General features: G+C 47.7%; 2 protein-coding genes across 3 annotated transcripts in view; both read right to left on the bottom strand.

Annotated features, from left to right (window-relative positions):
* Positions 1 to 1,755: 1,755 nt before the first annotated feature.
* On the bottom strand, positions 1,756 to 6,575 carry LOC120759416 (uncharacterized). The gene is made up of 2 exons (XM_040078617.2): positions 6,407 to 6,575; positions 1,756 to 4,721 (listed from the first exon to the last, which is right to left on the bottom strand). Exon 2 carries the CDS (start codon positions 4,717 to 4,719, stop codon positions 3,733 to 3,735), a length of 987 nt encoding a protein of 328 aa, XP_039934551.1. The 5' UTR covers positions 4,720 to 4,721; positions 6,407 to 6,575; the 3' UTR covers positions 1,756 to 3,732.
* Positions 6,576 to 12,574: 5,999 nt separating this feature from the next.
* Positions 12,575 to 18,694, bottom strand: part of ADAMTS2 (ADAM metallopeptidase with thrombospondin type 1 motif 2) — a 174,610-nt gene continuing 168,490 nt past the window's right edge. For both annotated transcript variants that reach the window (XM_040078471.1, XM_040078472.1), the window contains one exon: positions 12,575 to 17,273. In XM_040078471.1, the coding sequence (XP_039934405.1) occupies positions 16,813 to 17,273 (461 nt within the window). In that variant the 3' untranslated portion in view covers positions 12,575 to 16,812. The remainder of the gene's footprint in view (positions 17,274 to 18,694) is intronic.

The following is an 18,694-nucleotide window of genomic DNA, read 5'->3' as shown; positions in this document are numbered from 1 at the left end:
GCACTGCACAGGTCTGATCACCAGAGAGAGGCTCACGGAGCCGTCCCTTCCTCACCTTTGGTTTCAGCTGATGGGTGTGTTTGTCATTTAAAAGACGAAAAGAATCTGAGGAAAGAGTGGGACAGGGTTTTTTCCTGCCTCACCATGTCTAGTTTGTAAATTCTGGTCATGATTTTCTGTGTCCAAATGCATTTACCAATTGCAGCAGGGAGAGGCTGCATGACCAGGCAAGCAAAATTGCCGTGTTAGCTCACAGTGTGCTCGTGAGCTGGATGTGAAGTCTGAGACTGAAAGCTGCCGGTGGGATTTGGATACCAATTCCCCATTCAAATTAATCCAAATCCCTTTGGCAGTTCTGATGATCTCAATAAATGAGATTTTTCTGCCGGTGACTTCAAATGCAGAGCCTGCCATGAGATTGGCCATGGAGGCAGCACGGCTTTTATCTCTCTCTGTGACCTACATTCCTCAAAAAGGTTTTCTTTCTTGTCTGGAAGCACTTCTGAACAGGCAGCAACTTCTACAGGCTTATTCTGACCAGTGGTTCCTCAGGGGTTGTTCTGCAGGGAGGGAAGAAGGAAGAGCATTTTTTGATGGCTCAGGTGTAAATCCATAGCGTGAACAGCAAGAAAATGCTCTGTAACTACAGGCCACGTTATCCCACCCAACAGCATCCTTTTTTTTCTTTTTTTTTTTGGTAGGACTGCAGGCTCTCTCAGCAGCTGGGGGCAGAGAGGCTGTGACAGGGGAGTGACCAGGCTGCCCCATCCCCTCCCCTGAACCAGCCCAAAGTACATCTGCAGCAGGTGGGTGATGTTGTACAGCTGCAGAACTGCAGGGAACTGGTGCATATTTAATTGTGCAGTGATTTCACAAGGACCAACATGGTCATTTTCAACAGAGCTGATGGTGAAGAAGGTGAGGACTGTGCTTTTCAAAACGGGATTTAGAAACAACCCTCCCTGTCTGCTGCCTCTGTCTTGAGTTAAACCAGTTTTTCTTTTCTTACCTGTCACAGCTGCTATTGCACAGCTGGAATTCCTCAGCCTGGGGCTCCTGGCCCTGCCACCCAGCATCCCCCTCCTGCTGGGAGCTGCCCTGCTCACTCACGGCACCACCAGCCCCACATTTCCCTCCTCCCTTCCCTGCCTTGCCACTTCTGTGACCCTAATTTGCCCATGCCGCTCTGCCCCCATCTTTGCTGCATCCCAGAAGCTTTGGCTCCTCTTGCAAAGCCCAGTTGCTTGAGCAGAATCTCAGTCTTTACTAAAGAAAAAGTATTCTGCAGAAAGAGGCAGTTCACTCCAAAGCTTCATTGCTCCAAACCTCACTCCAAACCCCTGGTGCTCCAAGGGAACAGCTGCTCCTGAGCAAACCTGGGACTAACACTGTGTTTTTAAATGTCCCCAGCTCTGACCCTGCCACCACCCCAGCCCCCACAACCTGCTCCCAGTTCTACATTAGAGGAGTTGGAGGCTTTTCCCAGTCCTGGGTTACAGCTCTTATCTGCTGCTCTGCCTCTTTGCTCTGGAGAGAAAAGGTGATGGGTTCCAGGGCTCTGGAGACTTGCAGGATTACGTGGCAGCCAAGAAGGAATCACAGTCTGGGAGCAGCTGCTGAAGGGGTGAGGTGTGGAGGCCCTTGGTGACCTGGTAGAGTGAGAAGGTGTTTGCATGGCAGGTCACAGCCCATGTGCTATGGATCAGCCCAGCACTAAAAATAACCCCCTGTGGAATGCAGAATGGAAACAACAACTGGATGGAAGGATTTTATTTGTTTCCTCTGTCAAAAGCAGTGATACATGCAGTTGGCACAAGACTTGTTAGGCACTAGAGTCATAAATATTCACATGGAGAGAAATTTAAATGACAGCAGAGCAGCGAGGACAAGCATCACTTAAATCCCAGCATTTTCCTGAGAAGGAAGGGATAGGTGTGGAGGAGGCAGAGCAGGCTGGGACCTCCTGGGTTCCACTTTCTCCATCAGCTTTAATGAATGCTGGAGCCACCTTCACTTCTGTATTTGCTGTGTGGTTAGTTCAAAAACAGAGCTGAGAAGCAGCTCAGCTCCATAGCACTAATGAGTTTCAACAAAAGAAAAAAATATTTGAGGTAAGAGATGTAAGGATGAGAAGCTCAAACACTCTCACCTTTAGATCCTTTGATCATATTTACACTCATGTTGGTACTGAGTAGAAGTTGCCTTTTCATTTAATCTGCTTGAGGGTGGTTTGGAAATCACTTGTGAGCATTTTTATAATTGCAGCTTTCCAATGCTGATTCTCAGCTGCTGTTGAGCAAACATCCTGGTCCCTCTGCTCTCTGCTGTGCCAAAACATTTATTCCTAGTAGTAGTAATAATTGGGCTGGTATTGCTTTGCGGTTTGCTCAGCTACATCTCCTGACTGTCTATGGAGAGTGTGGCACCAGACACAGGTGGGTGAGATTGCTCTGACTGCAGGAGAAAGTGCCAATGGCAGCTCCTCTGATGGAGAAGTGTTTGTGTGGCAGTGAGGGATGGCCTGGGCATGTGCTCACTACCCCATGCCAGGGCCTCCCAGCCTTGTGGGAATGTTCCTCGTCCTACAGGCATCCCATGTAGCAATACCATCGACATGAATTGTTTGTATATGCTGTGTGCTGGATGCTTGGAATACGCACATTTGATTTTCTCCACGTTTCAGGCTTGCAGCACGAAGCAAAGCTCAGTCGACATCATCAGCATGGTCGGGTAGGTGGGAACACAGAAGCACAGGTATGAAGGGAAGCACAAGTTACTATTTTACACTCAGGTTCTACGAGCACCAGCCCAGCACCCCTAGGCTGCCCCTCGGCCAAGGCTGCTCTTCTGAGCCTGCAGAGCTCCGTGTGGGCTCACGGGGCTCCTGCTCCTGAGCAGCAAATCCCGTGGGTGCCCGTGGTGTGCAGCCTGGCTGTGACAGTGCAGAGCCCAACATGATGCCTGTTTCTTTACAGCTCGCTCCACAACAGCCACAGCACTGCCATGGCAATGCCCACCAGGGCTCCCAGCTCTCCTCCTGCCATGAGTAAGTCCAGAAGTAAAGGGAACACCGTTGTGCCAGGGTAAGCCCCAGGGAAATCCCCACCCAAGGAGCTGTAATGTTCTCCACGTTGCCCTCCAGCAAATCCTCATAAAAGACTTCTTATTGTTTTTAAGAAATATTTCTTTATGCTACTGCTCTAATGGATGACCTCTCCAGTGGGTTCCTGGTGCAGAGGCAGGGATCTATGATGGGTCTCCCAGTGAATGTGTGTTCCAGAGAGAGTGCACTTCGTACTGTCCGAGCCTTGGGCAAAGGGCTCCTCTTTGAATAACTGTACCCGAGTGTCAGCAACATCTGGCTGGTTGGCATTGTCTGGGAAGCACTGGTATTTCAATGTTCCCACTTCTTCTCCAGCACAGATGGGATTTGTGCTCTCTCCAGCTCTCTCCAGGTTTTCTTCGTGCTCAGGGCAGTTCTAGGCAGTAGGTGGGAGGAGACACTTTATGAACTGTTGCCTTTCCAAAATGAGAACTGATTGCTGTTTCCTTAGCAGATGAGACTCTGAATTGTCCCTTTGCCCATGGATGAGGGATATGATGGATCACAAGAGTCTGCCTGACTCGCATGCATGTTCAAGCCATGTTTTCTGTGTGAGGACTCCAGGGAGAGCTGCTAGAGCACAGGGTAGTTATATCTTGTGAATTAGATTATTCTAGGCAGCTACTTCTTCACACTTCAGCAATGGCTGGGAGCAAACAAGCTTTTATCTTTGCTTCTTTCCAGATGCATCTGTGCTCTGAAATCCAGTTATGGATGGTGGCTTTTTTAGGTACCTGGAAAGACTCAAAGTATCTCGGCTTGGTGGGAACATCACCCATGATATTTTTGACACAGTGAGAAGTTTCTCTTCCTTCTTTTTCATCTATGCCTGCTGTATTGAACAAATTCTGCCTTCTTGCAGGGCAGGGCTGGGCTGGGTTTCCTACCACCTTCTCTCTGGTCAAGGGTGCCAATAGCCCTTCAGTGTTAATGAACACGGGGCCATTTTCTTTCTGACTGTGGTTATTCCCTAAAACTGTTCCCTCATCCTTTCTGAGATACCTCAGCTCTGAGCTTGCTGCTTCTTTCTGACCTGGTCTTGGGGAGGGAAGCCTTGGAAAACTGAACACTCGTGGAAAACTGGTTTTCCCTGTGTTTTTTTCTTCCAGGTTTGTGGGATGAAGGTCACCATCTGGGGCAGAAGATTTGCACCGTGAGTTACCAGTGCTGCCACTTTCGCCATAGGAAGAAGCCTTGGAGGAGCAAAGATTTCCTGCATTGGTGTAAATTTGCTCCAGGGGGTCCTCTCTGGACCAAAAGTCGGTTTCTGCAGGTGGGACTTTTCCCAGTGGCACCACATTTGAGATGAAATTGGTCAATTTACATTTTGACCTTTCCTGCTGTGTCCCCACAGGTGGAGAACCTGACACATCTTCAAGGATCTTTAGGGTCTTTCTGTCCTGACCCTTACGTCTGCTTTCCAGAAGGGCTGGGAAGGTGGGTCTGGCGAGGTGGCAGATGGATTGGATGTAGTCATCGCTGGAGTACGAGTCTGGGCCGGCTGCAGCGCTTCCAGCACGCTTTGGGTTGCTGCTTGGATCCTCCAGCGCTTCCTCGTGGGTTTCCCGTATGGTTGGGAGAGGCTTTGAAAGGCTCAGTCTGATTCGGGGTGCCATGGCTGCAAAGGACAGAGCAGACACGATCAGCGTGTGAAAACTTGCAAATCCTTGCAAGCCCAGAAATCGTGGGCTTGTTTCTACCTGAGCCACCTGATGTCTTCTTGTGGTAAACACGGCTGCTAACGAAAACTGCATTTTAAAAGTTTGCTGGCAGTACATTTATAGCCATGGCTTCATAAAGAGCTTCATAAATGTACCAAGGAAGCCAAGTCATTAAATGTGGCAGTAAATAGAAGGTTCATTAAGGAGATCAGCAATGGTGCTCCCTCCTGAAGCAATGCAAGGGAGCACAGCTGCAGAGGTGTAGGGCAAGGGCATGAGCTTGTCTCAGTGCCCTTGTTGGAGCAGCAAGACACAAACCACTCTCCTTATTTAATGCTCCACCTCTGTTCACTGTGACTGGGCTCTGATTTCACCCTTGGTCCAAGCAGGCAGGAGCTGAACCCAAAAGGACAGGAGCTGCCCTTCCTCTGTGGGGAGCACCAGCTAAATAAAGCAATGTTACACTGGTCTCTTCTAGAAGCTGTAGGTGAGAATGTACAGGGTCACTTTTGTCCATAGTTCATAAGTGTTTTTATAGAGAGGTAAGTCTTCCCCTGAGTGCTTACACAGGGTCAAAGGGATTTAACTCATATCCTCTGTATTCAAATAGTCATCCTCAACTCTTAGGATGGATTTCCATCAAACTGCTCCCACTACTCAATTAAATATATTGGATTACAAATGTTTCAGTATATTTTGTGCCGCAGTGTTTTCTAACTGTACTGATTTTTATTTTCATTTTTTTTTCTCCAAGCACTCCCCCCTGTGCTTTGCTTATCTCCCCTTCTGGCAGAAATGGCCACATAACATGGATTATTTTTCTTTTTTTTACTGCTTCCCTCAATGACATTTGTATGTGACTAATCTGCAGACACAATATAGCTTTGTTGTGTGATTAAGCACAAAAGTGCCTTGCTAGCTATTTTAATGCCTTGCTTGTCATTCTGGCTTTGTTGAACCTCCCTGCAAAGCTGCAGCTCACACAGGGAGCAGAGATGAGCAGCTCATGCCCAGCCCAGGGTAGAGCTCGCCGGGTGCCCATCCCTCCCCAGGCTGCTGCTGGCTCTCACTGGATTTTCCCAGGTGCTGCTGGTAAAGCCAGCCAAACTGGGATTTGCTCACCTGAGAGAGCAGGAGATGCTTGTTTTAAACCTTAGGGCCTTTTTATTATCCTTTTTCCTGCCTGCTCTGTTTCTCTCACGTCTTCAAGCCTTAGAGAAAAGGCTTGTTCCTTCCTCCCTTCCCTCCCAGCCCTTGCCTGAGCTCGGCAGTGTCAGTCCAGGCCCGGCAATGAGAGCGGCCGGATGCTGCGGCGAGGGGCGCGGGCGTGTCGAGTTAAATCACGGTAGCGCTGATCAGTAGCCAAGTCCTGCCAGCACGCCCCTCGCCCGGAAGGAAATTCAATTACCTATTCGCAGTAAAACTCTTGCGATGATGGGATGGATCAGGTCCCGCCCGGATGCGGTCCCCTTCGCCCTGGGCGCTGGCATGGCCGGGGTCACCTCCCCGTCACCTGCGGCCCCGGGCAGCGGGACCCTGCGCCTTCCCTTCCACCACGCCTCGAGCATCACTGGCTGCCAGCATCCCGGACATTCCTGGCGACCCCCGGCACGCAGCCCTTGGCCGGACCCCCTCCCCTTACCTGCGGGGTGCGGCTGTCGTCTCCCCTGGCTGCGCGGCTCTGCCCCGCTCCCTCCTGCCCGTTTCCAGCACGGGAGATGTGCTAACGCTAACCCGTGCGCCAGCTCCCTGCCTCAGTCAGCTGATCCCGCCGCCTGTTTTGTTGCTGTTGCTAAATATATCCCCTGGCTGCCTGCCCTGCCCTGCCCGAGCCGCAGCCGCCGGGCGCCGAGCGCCGGAGCAGCCCGCGGGCACCGGGACCCCGGCGAGGGCACCGCATCCCTGCGGCTCGCTCACTCGCTGCCCGGCGGCAATGCCCGTGGGGAACGGGCTGCGGGAGGGGAAGGGCTGCCTGCCATCCGAGCTGGGCTGGGAAAAGAGCAGCCGTGGTTCCTTCGTGCTTTATCGCTGGAAGGGGAATCCTTAGGATACGGGGCTGGTTTTCTTCCTTCTCTGCCTTATTTTGTGAACAGATTTTGTGCTGGTGTGCCCGAGAGGCAGTGAGGGGTTTGCAGCTTCGTTAGTGCTGCTCTCTGATCTCCCATTCTGCTGTGAGCCGAGCATACCCGGGCCAAGCTGTACATGCCTGGGATTGAGCTCCACATCCCGGGATAGGGCTGTACATCCCTGGGCCAAGCTGTACATCCCAGGATTGAGCTGTACATCCCAGGATTGAGCTGTACATCCCTGGATTGGGCTGTACATTCCTGGGCCGAGCTGTACATCCCAGGATTGAGCTGTACATCCCAGGATTGAGCTGTACATCCCTGGATTGGGCTGTACATCCCTGGGCCAAGCTGTACATCCCAGGATAGGGCTGTATATCCCGGGATAGGGCTGTACATCCCTGGGCCAAGCTGTACATCCCAGGATAGGGCTGTACATCCTGGATTGGGCTGTACATTCCTGGGCCAAGCTTTACATCCCTAGGCTGGGCTGTACATCCTGGGATTGAGCTGTACATCCTTGGGCTGAACTTTACATCTTGGGATGGAACTGTACTGGGTTGAGCTGTACATCCATGCTGCTGTGGAAGCACAGCAGCAGCCGGCCCTGCCACAGCACCTGTCAGGGCTCTGCTCCACCGAGCCCCCTCTCCCACTGCTCCCAGTATCATCCCTGTTCGTGTTTCTCTCAGACCACTACAGCAAACTGGTTTGCCAGGAGGACTGGCAGCATCCAACCTTGTGAGTCCCTGGGCAGGGGGAATTTGCCTTTGTGCCCTGGTTTATTAACATGCTGCAAACTGATTGCAATTCCGGAGCAGCCCCAGAGTCCCTCTCATAGCCTCTCTTGCGGCATCACGTTGCTTGGGGAGATGAATTGTTGTGTTGCAGCAGAATCTTCCTTCTGTATTTATTTCCCAGCGCTGCCCTCAGAGGCAGCCCAAACAGCTGCTGCTCTTTCCTGGGGAATAGCAATCCCACACAGCATCCCTGTGTGCCCAGGCCAGGGGGAATGACTGCGTTTCTGAGCCCTGCTGCTGCCCACAACACATGTCCTGACCTGCTGGAGGGATGAAGAGAAAAGCAGGAATCCTAGATTTAAAATCCCTGCATTTGTTTTAATGCAAATATTCTGTGTTACCAGCATTCAGGCTGGAAGTGGCTGCCACAGCTGATTTAGTCACCCAAACCCACACTAATCATTCAGGTTTTTTCTTTATCTTCAGTAAAAAGAAATAAGCAGCTCAACAGACTTGTGCATCCCTTCATGATACGGTTCCAAGCAGATTTTTTTTTTCCTGGAAATAGCCATCGCTTAGCATTTCAATATAACAGGTATGCAAGCTTAAGCTGTTTGTCTGGATTTCTGGTGCCAAACAGCTGATTTTAGCTGAAGTGACCCACAACCTTCATGCATTAAATTCACTAACAGCAGTGATCAGCTGGGATCATGCTGTAGCAACACAGAGCTTCAATTTTTTCCTTCTTGCTTGCAGGAAATGTGATTACCACCAAAAAGAAAAAACTCCTCAGACACCAGCTATGCCAAGCAGCTGCAGTATGGAGCTTAGGAAAAACATTTTCTGAGGAAGATCATTGATCTGGAAACAAACTCCACATGTGCAGATGTGCATGAATACATTCTCTTTAAAAAGAGTCTTCAAGATGGTTCCTCTGCCCTGGTGAGTCCCTCCTCCCTGCTGGAGCTGCCTCCTTCTCAAAGGTCTAAAGGAGTGAATAGAACATGGGAGATGGGAGGGGCAAGCATAATATATCTCTTTTTTTCTTTCTTTTTTTTTTTTTTTTTTTTTTTACCTCAACCACAGCCATTTGGTTTCTTCTTTTATCAGCTGCCTCCTTGAAAAAAATCTCAATTTAAAAGAGACCAGGTGCCACTTTGAATGCTTGTTGCAGGAATGCCATAGGTTTCTCCCAAGCACTTGTGAGGATGATTCTGGATAAATCATCCCAGTTTCCTGTATTTATACTCCCCAATGGTGTAGGGAATCAGCATTCCTGGGTGCATGAAAACTGTCACCAAATGGGATTAAGCGCAAAAGAAAACAGCAACAGTAAAAGTGCCTGAGCTGCAGAGGAAAACACCAGTTGTTAGTTCTGCAGGGCTTGGTTGAAGTGCCTGAGATATAAATTCTAACAGTTATTTTTTGGTTTTATGTTTGTTAGTTTTGTGTTTTTTGGAATGCATCTAGTTTTTGGGAAAACCACGCAGTTCAGCAGAGTTGGGTAAGTGGAAGAGGTGGCATTCCTCTGGGCATTTTTGAAGCTTGCTGGCTCTTGCCAGGGCTGGGGGACAGGGTTAACATGACACTGAGCATCTCCGCACCTCAGTGCAGGTCCTCCTTGAAGGGCCATCAACAACCTGGGAGAGCTGCTCCTCTCTTGCAGGTGGGAGAGTGACTTTTTACAGGGCAGATATTGAATGGGACAAGGGGAAACAGTTTTAAATTAAGAGGAGAGATTTAGATTACAAAGAAATTCCTTACTGTGAGAGTGCTGAGGTACTGGTGGCTCAGAGAGGTTGTGGGTTCCTGGGAGTGTTCAAAGCCAGGTTGGACAGGGCTTGGAGCAACCTGGTTTAGTGGAAGGTGTCCCTGCCCACAGCAGGGGGATGGAACAAGATGATCTCTAAGATCACTTCCATTCCAAACCCTTCTGTGATTCTGTGTCTCCATGTTTGTCATTAAAAGCTTAGGAAAGGAAGGTGTTTTGACCTGATTTGTGCCAGATTCCAGACGATTTGTGTTCTCTAATTACATCCCTCAGCCCATTAACCTCCTGTGCATTACAGCGAGCAGCCACTATGGTACCAGTGAAGATATTGCCATGAAATATTAGTGAGCTGGTTTTGTATTAACTGGAAAGAGCTGTTGCCTTGACTGCAGCTCACACAGCAACTGGTGGTGGCTACCTGTGCCAACACTGCTACTCATGCACACAGATTTTCTGTGAGTTCTGGGCTATTTCTTACCCTCTGGAGGTGAGGAACCAGCTGCTGTGAGGGCTGGGTGGCTGCAGCACACCCTCACAGGGCTCAGGGCTTGCTTGCAGGACCTGAGCTCTCCATCCAGCTGGGAACATGGGTGTAGTCCCGTCGGGAGTTTTGCAAAGGCTCAGAGGGATTCAGGTACTTTGTTTCAGTTTAATTAAGCTGGGAAACAGCTCCTGGGAGCCTTCGCTGGGAGTTTCTAGGCCATGACATGGTCACGGCTTCATTGGCAGCGGCTGCTCAGGGCCAGCAGAGAGAGGGAGCCCTGTGCCACTGCAGACTTTTCTCAAAGCACTTCGAAGTCACAGAAGTCCAAACCGTGGTGACAACTCACTGGCAGCCTCCTCTGGGAATTTATTTAAAATAATGTAAGCACTTTTATTTCTGTTATTACCGATCTGCCAATGATTGAATTGTATCCTTGCATGGATGCATTTTTCACCACGCATCACATGTCCCAGAGTGCCTGAATGCTGGTAGGGATTGGTCCCTCTTGCACACAGCACACAAAGGGGCTGGAGAGCTGAGCACTGTGAATTATTGCGGGTCTCACTGAGGGCAGTGCTGCCATCACTTGAAAACCTTCTCCTACCTGGGGTCACATGAAACCCCCCTGTCCTGCCAGCAGCCCTGGTCACCAAAACCAGGTTTGTCCTCCCATAGCTGTTGTGTTTCTTTAATAAAAGATTTTTTAAAGTTAAATTACATTCATCAGTGGAACCTCCTGCAATGTTACTGGCCTCTAAACTTTCTTCTGGGCTAGCTGGGAGATGTGTTTAGATGCCCTAAGAGATAACAACCCCAGAAAGCAACTTATTCTTGAATTATTTGCAGTGGTTTGGTTGGTGGGATTGATCATGACTATTTCTCCACCGCAGGTGCCGTCAGTGTTTCTCTCCTGCAGGATTCCTTCTCCACGCCCCCTGCACAGTCAGGGCACGGACAGCAGCACAGCAGCATCTTCCTTTACATCCACACTGTGCTGGGCACTGAGCCGGGCGGGTTTTATCCCATCCGGCCCTTCCTGAGCGCATCTCACCAGATGCAGGGATTTTTCAGGCTGGCTCACAGCGCTGCTGCCGTTTCATAATCGCGCTGTTTGTGCCGTGCCACCATCTAGCGGTGACTGCGGCGAGGAGGTGGGAGCATCCCCGGGAACCCCGCGGCTGCCGGAGCTGCGCCCTCCGGCTTCGCCTCCGGGGGATGCTGGTGGCAGCACTCCGCTGAGGAAGCGTAAAACCCGGCAGGTTAACTAGGATAAGGCTTCTCCCACACGCGTCATCCAGCTCTGCTCCTTCCTGCGATGAGATTTTACAAGTGTCTCTTGTGCTGGTGGCGGTTTTGTGGCTCCATGGCTCCTGCTCAGCTTTGGGAAGATGCTGAAGGAGGATGGAGTGGGAAAGGTGGTGGGGAGGGGGCAGGGGGAGAGCAAAGGGGAGCAGTGCGCACACACACACATCCACATGCACACACACAGCCCTAGTGGAGGTTTCCAGGCATTTATCTCCCAGGAAGGCTCAGCAGCATTTTTTGACGCCTGTGAGCAAAGTCAAGCGTTGAGCCAGAACTCCCTGTGGGAGGCTGGAAATCATCCTGTGCCCCTCTCGCCGTGGGAAAGGGGATTCAAATGTGCATGGCACTTCGGAGGAGCTGCCTTCTGCCTGGGGTAATTAAGAATAACCTGAAAACTGCTCTCCTGGCCTGGAATTGCAGCTCCTTGAGCTGCCTGTGAAAAACAATTTTTCCTCAGAGCCAGATGATGGTGAAAAGGGTTAAAAATCTGATGTTGGCCAGGAGAGGAAGAGAAGGCCTTCTGTGAGTGTCATCATTTGTCATTTGAGAGAGAGAGCAAAACTGGGGGGGAGGGGGAGATGCTGGACATGACTGACCCCAGCTTGGGTGTCCCCCGTGTCTGCCATGGCCCCTCTAAACACCTCAAAATCTTTTGAAAGCAAAAGGCAATTAAATATAACCATTGTCACAGCTGTAAGTGCTGCATGAATTATCACAGTAAATGAACCCCAGGTTTGGGCTTCTTCACTTATTTGTCGGGGCATTGCAGTATGTAAATTACTTTTCCAGATGGAAAAGCGTTGAGGTGGCTCATTACCTGATTGAAGAATGCTGGACTTGAATGCACTGCATGGTGCTCACTGAGTAATCACAGTGAGAAGGGATCTTTCAAATCCTCCAGCAACAAACTTCAATCAGATGGGAAGGATTCAATTATGTTTTAAAGGAAACCTGGCTACATGTGTGCAGGATACGGCAGGAGAATGTGTGCAAAAGAATTTCATGGAAAGGAGCACTTACTTTATCAATAGGACATGCAAATCAGAATTCACTCATCGGTCCTGATGAAGCCCAAATAACTGAGCCTTTTAAAGAGATGATGCATGGACCAGGATAGATTTGGGCCTCCAGCAGATTTAAGTGAGTTTGATTAATTTCTGTGCAGTTATCAACTGAGATTTTGGTCCAGTGACTTCATGATATTTAGCGTTGGATAATGGATGTTGTAACTAGGATGTAGGACTTTTGCAGCGAGTGTATCCCCATCCCACTCCATTAAGTTGTAGAAATTGGTTTTGAATCCGAAGATGCTGGTTCTTTGTCCTCCAGCATCTCTGCATAACAGCAACTCAATGAAAAAAAAGCACAGGGAAAAGCCAAACACTTTTTTTGCAAAAGAACACAGACATTTGAATTTAATAAATTATAAAATTAAAGATTCTAATTTGTATATACATTTTTAATATACAAGAAATGGCTATTTATTGCAATTTCTGTGAAGGCATATGTAAGTGAATGGAAGTTGCATATAGATATTCAGAGGAACATTGCTAATACTGTGCATTGTAGGTGAGTAAATAAGACAATAAATGCATTATGTAATAAAATAAAACATAAAACCCTTTGAGTACTGGTAAAGCACCATTTCTTGAATTCTCAAAATATCTGAAAGCATTCTATGGAGGTGTTGTGAGACTCTAAATATTGAATGGATATATGAATATAAAAAGTGATGCATTCATAATAGATAACAGAAATTTTTAAAGAAATGATGGTGAAAAAAACTGGCAGATGACTGAAGCCAAAGAAACCAGAATTTGTTTGGGATTTTTTCTTCATGAGAGGCTGTCACTTGGATTTTAAGTTTAGACAGCCAGAAAAATGACAATTGAGAAAACTGTGTACTTGCATGTTTAGATCATAAATACATTGCTTCATGGGAGCACATTACTTTATCTCTCAGATCTGAGATGGTCTCTGCAGGAATATATTTGTTTATAACCCTGCATTAGTTTCTGGGGATTAGGTTACATTAAAATATCTCTTTCTGCTTGTTATGTCTGAAAATGCAGCACCTGGGCAACAGCAAACTGGTTACAGAAGATCCCACTGTGATGATGCTCTTGCCCAATTACAGCATTGTAGAGAAGATGAAACTGTTGTCAAAGTTCAACCAAACAAAAAAATGACCACATTTTCCACTGCATGACATAGAAATGAGATCAGCTCAGGAGAGCAATCCCCCACTTTTTTCTGGGGCTGCTTTTTCTTTATCAAGAGAACCCTGTGTTGTGTTTTCCAGTAGAAGTGATGTACATGTTCTTGGGGAACTGCTGAAAAAACCCCACACCTTCTGAAGAACCCATGGCATCTTGTAAAGAAGGCATCTTTCCTGGTCTGAAGAGACTTAACTTCTGCCCTTCTCATACAGGAAGAGTGTGAAGAGAAGGCAGCTGGTGGCTCCTGCTCCTTAAAGACATGGTCCATCAGCCTCTCCATATCTTGAGCAATGTAGACTGAAGCTTCTGTTTCAAGTAGTTAAGTGTCCCCCGAAAAAAAACAGCTAGAGAAATATCTGGGAGAACTTAAACTATTTAGAAACAAATCAAATTAAATTCCTCAGAAGTTGAGACTGAGAAGGGAACAAGCCCTTCCATGCATGCAGGCATTGCATGTGGCTCCCAGTGAACACTGGACCTAACATAGCACCAGATCAGCCTTCCAGGAGGCTGTTCCTCCTCCCTGAGGCAGCAGAACTTTCCACTTTATCTGGAAAAATGCTTTTTTGAGCTGTGGGCACTGCCTTCTGTGGTATTTCTTCACACTGCTTGGTTGACTAAGCCTATTCCAGAAGCTAGGGCAGAATAGAATCTATTAGATGAGTTACCTCAGAAGACCGGAGCAATAGGTCTCAAAAAAGTCCCAAAGGGTGAGACTGGTACCGTCCAGGCAGCAAACTTTTACCTCCCCATCTGCGTAAATCCAGTTCCAACCCTTTCTATCTTGGGGTTTGTAAGGGTTTTTCCTAAGTTTCATATGCTTGGATGAGCTTCTAGTCTATGAAAAAGCTGGGGGTTGTGGTTTATTTTTATTGTCCACAGAGCTGAAAGGATATTAACTTGAAGGGGAAAAGATGAGTTTTATGCTAACCACATCTGTGTAAAGGGAATGTGGAAGGCAAGAAATACTATGACTACAGGCTGGGAGCCCAGCTACAGCTTGTGTCTCCCATGGCACAGCAGCTGGAATGATGATGATTTAGACACGTCTTCCTTGCTTATAAATAGAATGGTGGGGTGGTTTTTTTTTTCTCTTCAGTGCTCATTACAACATTGCTGTTGTGCACAGATGTGACCTGAACCTACACAGTTATTAAAACTTGTCCCATCTGTAGGCAACCACAAATCCCTTGGCACGAGGATCCCGGGGCTTGCCCGCGCACCGTGGCTGTGTGACAGCCTCCAGGCGATGGAGCAGGGTGGGACAGGGCACCAAGGACCAGCACCCTTTAACTGCAGGAGAACACTCCACGTCCCAGGAGTGAAAGCCTGCGGTGGAACTCTTCCCACTGTGCTGCCAAACTGCAGATCCTGAGTTTTACTTCTCCAAACCAGAACAGACTTTTGCTTGTGCTGGCTGCTGCTTCCATATCTGCAGCCACATCTGCTTCACCCGGGAGATGTTTCCTAATGATCTGGACTCTCAGCAGGCCTGTTTGGCTTCCCAGTTTTCATGGTCTTCAGTGTATCTCTCATCCCTGTGCTATCTGAGCTGCTCCAAATGTGTCCCCTTCATCCTGTGTAAGAAGGGGCACTTGGTGCCATGACACCAGCTGCAAATATTTCTTCTCAGTTTGGGCTAGTATCTCCATGAAGAATTTTTCTCAGACCAGGTCTTGTGCTTCAAAAACTGGGCACAGTTCAGGCCGAAACAGTCCCACATGTAGGTGCTGTAAAGCCTGAGGTTCCTGCAGGCTCTTGCCTCCTTTCCAGGAGGAATAGCTGATTTGGAAGAGGAGACTGGGCAGTTCATTCCATCGTGGTGGTCAAGGGCACAAGGTAGGGTCACAGGAAGTCACATGTGCTTTACCTTGCAATACCTGTGAAGCTCTGCCAGTAGCTGGGCCAGAGAAGAGCTCACACCTTGCTGAGAATGCAGCACATTCCCAATAATTTCGTGACTCTATATATGGGCTTACTGCTGGTGCTGCTTCAAACCAGGACCAGCTCGGGCTGGAGGGTGAGATCTTCCCCTCAGACTGGAAAATATGAACTTGGAGCCACCAGACCTACCTAGTGGTAAAGAGAGGATTTCAGGGAAGCCATGGGCTCTGCAGGAGATTTACCAGCAAAGGAGAAACAAATGGAATAATCCAAGCCAGGAAAAAAACTGCTCAGATGCCACCCACAGCAGGAACCAGTCCATGCTCCCTGTCTCGGCAGTGTTAGGGCCAAGCTGTGTTCATCTTCTGTTCTCCAACCAGGAATTCAAAATGACCTATGAAAACCATGATGATCCTGAGGGGAAAAAAGTACTCAAAGGGTTGTCAGGTTACACATTTTACAGTTTTCTAGCAGACCTGGTGCTGTGAATACACGTGTGTATGTGTGTGTTTTTGTTCATGTAAGGGCACAGCAAACAGTTGTTCACTTCTGCACCAATAAAGCTGTCCTAAGGAAATGAAGATAATACAAAATTAATTCCTCAAAAATAACTGCATCCTATGGGGGGGTGGGGGCTGGGGAAGCACCAAAGAAAAGACAACAAGAATCTAGTCATCTTTAAGTTAAACAGAACGTGGGTAGAAAAAAATCAGACCAATAACAAAAGCACCAACCAATAAGGGTCACTGAGGCTACTGCATAACAGGAACTTAAAGACTATAAAAAATATGGATAATTGTAAACAGAAAAACTAGAATGTTGTCAGTCCAAGTTGGCCAGATCTACCCTACTAAATGTCTTGCATGTATCCAAAAGTTTAGGAGAAGCCTTTGAAATTGTTTATGGAAGTATGTAAACTACTGTTTGTCAGTTTTTAATTTACACATAAATATATGGCTACAGAATTTTCTCTGTATTTTCTCACACAATCCTGGTTCAGGAAGCTACATGAGCACATGCCAAGCTGTGACCACAGAGGCAGCTCTGCCAAGGTCAGCCAAACCTAGCCTGGCATGTCCTAAGAACCTTCCCAAAGCAGGCTGTGTTAGTGCCAGGGTTTGTGCAAGACACAGAAGCATCACAGGAGTGCTGACCCCCTGCTTGTCAGAGTTAAAGGGATTTATTATTTCTTGGGACTGCTTTCTTCCATACTTAGTGTGACTCCCATTACTGTTCCCAAGCAGTTTTACACAGGCATAGAAGACTTTAAAGAGCCTGTGACTGAGAAACCTGCTAACCTGACCTAAGTAATGTGGTTTGTTTGGATTCAGCGGCACACTGTAGGGATATTGCACTAATACTCTGCCGTACCCTGTACACCTAACCTAGCCATCAAAGTGTTCAGATTAGCACTTATGAAACAATCTGTCATTTCCATTTATAGTAGGCTTGAGAATTTGGTATCTCTGCCATAGCACCACTTCGATTTTTCCCGGTTTTTAGTCTCTATGACGGCCAATACTATGATGTTGGTAATATCTCTATAAGAGAAAAATGTTGTTTGTGCCATATTTCCATTTTAGTTTATTTTCCTAAGAGTCTCTTTTTTCATTTTCTCAGCGATCAACTCCTGAATTCTTTGATTCCTTGTCCTTTCATAAGGCCTCCTCCGTGTAATGATGTTGTGCTGCGGTACTTCGTTATCCAGCCCATCAACTTTATAGGGAACATCCACTGCATTTATTTCTGGGCGCTCCTCAGTCGCATTGGAAGGGGGTGCACGTGTTTTGGAAGGCAGAGGAGGGCTGGTGGCAGACTGTGTGGTGGACACTCCCACGGGAGGGCTGCGGGTTGTCAGGAGCTCCTCCTCAATGACATTATTCTTATTTACATTGGCATTGGTTACATTGCCGTCCTCTGTTACATTGCTGTACATGTTGCAGGACTTGCAACACAGTTTATTGTACCCAGGAATGGAGCAGTAACGGGAGAGGACTTCCATGCGACAAAACATTGACTTGTCTCCTTGACAATGATCCTCTGAAAGAGAAAAAGGGAACAGATAAATAAAGAGCATCTTCACATTAATCAGAAAAAGAAACACAGCTGAAGCTTTGGCAGTGGGCAGAGGGTTTGATATTTAAAGTGGGATGGGAAACTGGCAAATGAGCCTTCTATAAGCAGAAGCAGGCTTATATTCAAACTAAAAGTCAACTCACTTCAAGAGCTGCAAAAGCTGATCTGAACTGTTTGTACCAGCCCCATCCAAAGCTTTAGACCATCACACTCAAATTTTTGCCTTCACACCCTGAAGACCGTGAAGCCACAATGAATTGTGTTACTGTTTTGGTTTAACCTTCAAAACACACTGATTGTGCTGTGCTGTTGCTAAAACTATATTGAACTCCCACAAAGTCATCAAGTTTTATATTAAGAAATCTATTTTTTCCCTCATTGCTCCATTTAATGCTTTTCTGCAACCAAACAGTGACTAACCAGGATCGGGGTAACATATTTATCTGGACTGTCCCAGGAAAGTCAAGTCCTATTTTGATGTGTACCATGTAACTCTCAGAATTAATCCATCTCCACTAACTGGAGTGATATTGCTGTCAGGTACCCCTAATCTGAACACAGCAGTGTTTTCTCAGCATGTCTCCTGTTTAAGAGAAAAGTGGTGCATTTACCATGAGGATTTTCTACTCCTCCTAGAAGAGAGCTGATATTTTTGGAACAACAAACTCCAGTGCAATGGAGCCAAGCCAGTCCATTAATGACTGGGAGACACTTAAAGTCCTGATTTTTGTGTCAATGACTGTAATAAAAGAGAAGGAATGAGAATCTATGAGCTTTAAGCTGTCAATAGCCGTTACAACAATCTGCACTGTAATAGAGGTGTTATGGCAGATTCTGATCTTGCTGAAATGCAGGTGGTAAATTGTAGGCTGAGGTATTAAAGGTGAAGTGGTCAAAGTGTTCCTGCCTGAGAAACATAAACAGAAGCCTACTCAGAGATTCCCCAAGCCCTTGTGATTTCTGCTCAGGGGAGGCAGAGGACTGTATGAACTGGTGGCAAATGGGTGGGGAGGGTCTAGCAGGCCCCTTGGAGAGAAATTTGCCTGTCCTCTGTCCTGCACAGACACCCCTCAGTTCCTGTGCCTCCAGGATGAAGTAACGGAGCCAGGCACTGCAGTGAAGGAAAAATCCCAGCATGGAGCCCATGCTGAGAGTGGCGTCAAAGGGTTTGTAGGAGAGGAGAGGGCTGAGGAGAAAAGCAGACTGACCAACACCTGGCATCATCGATAACAAGACATCTTCTCTGTAACCAGAGTGCTGAGACAGAGATGCAATCACTTGTCTCTCTCCCCCTGCTCTTACTACATTTCCACCTACTCTTACAGTAAAGGGTGAGTAACTCCAATTACTCACTCTTATTTAGAGTGCACCCAACGGCAGACAGT

This window comes from Hirundo rustica, chromosome 14 (assembly GCF_015227805.2).
Source record: "Hirundo rustica isolate bHirRus1 chromosome 14, bHirRus1.pri.v3, whole genome shotgun sequence".
Classification (NCBI taxonomy): Eukaryota; Metazoa; Chordata; class Aves; order Passeriformes; family Hirundinidae; genus Hirundo; species Hirundo rustica.
Note: the sequence above shows the minus strand (reverse complement) of the source record. Positions and strands in the feature narration are given on the sequence as shown.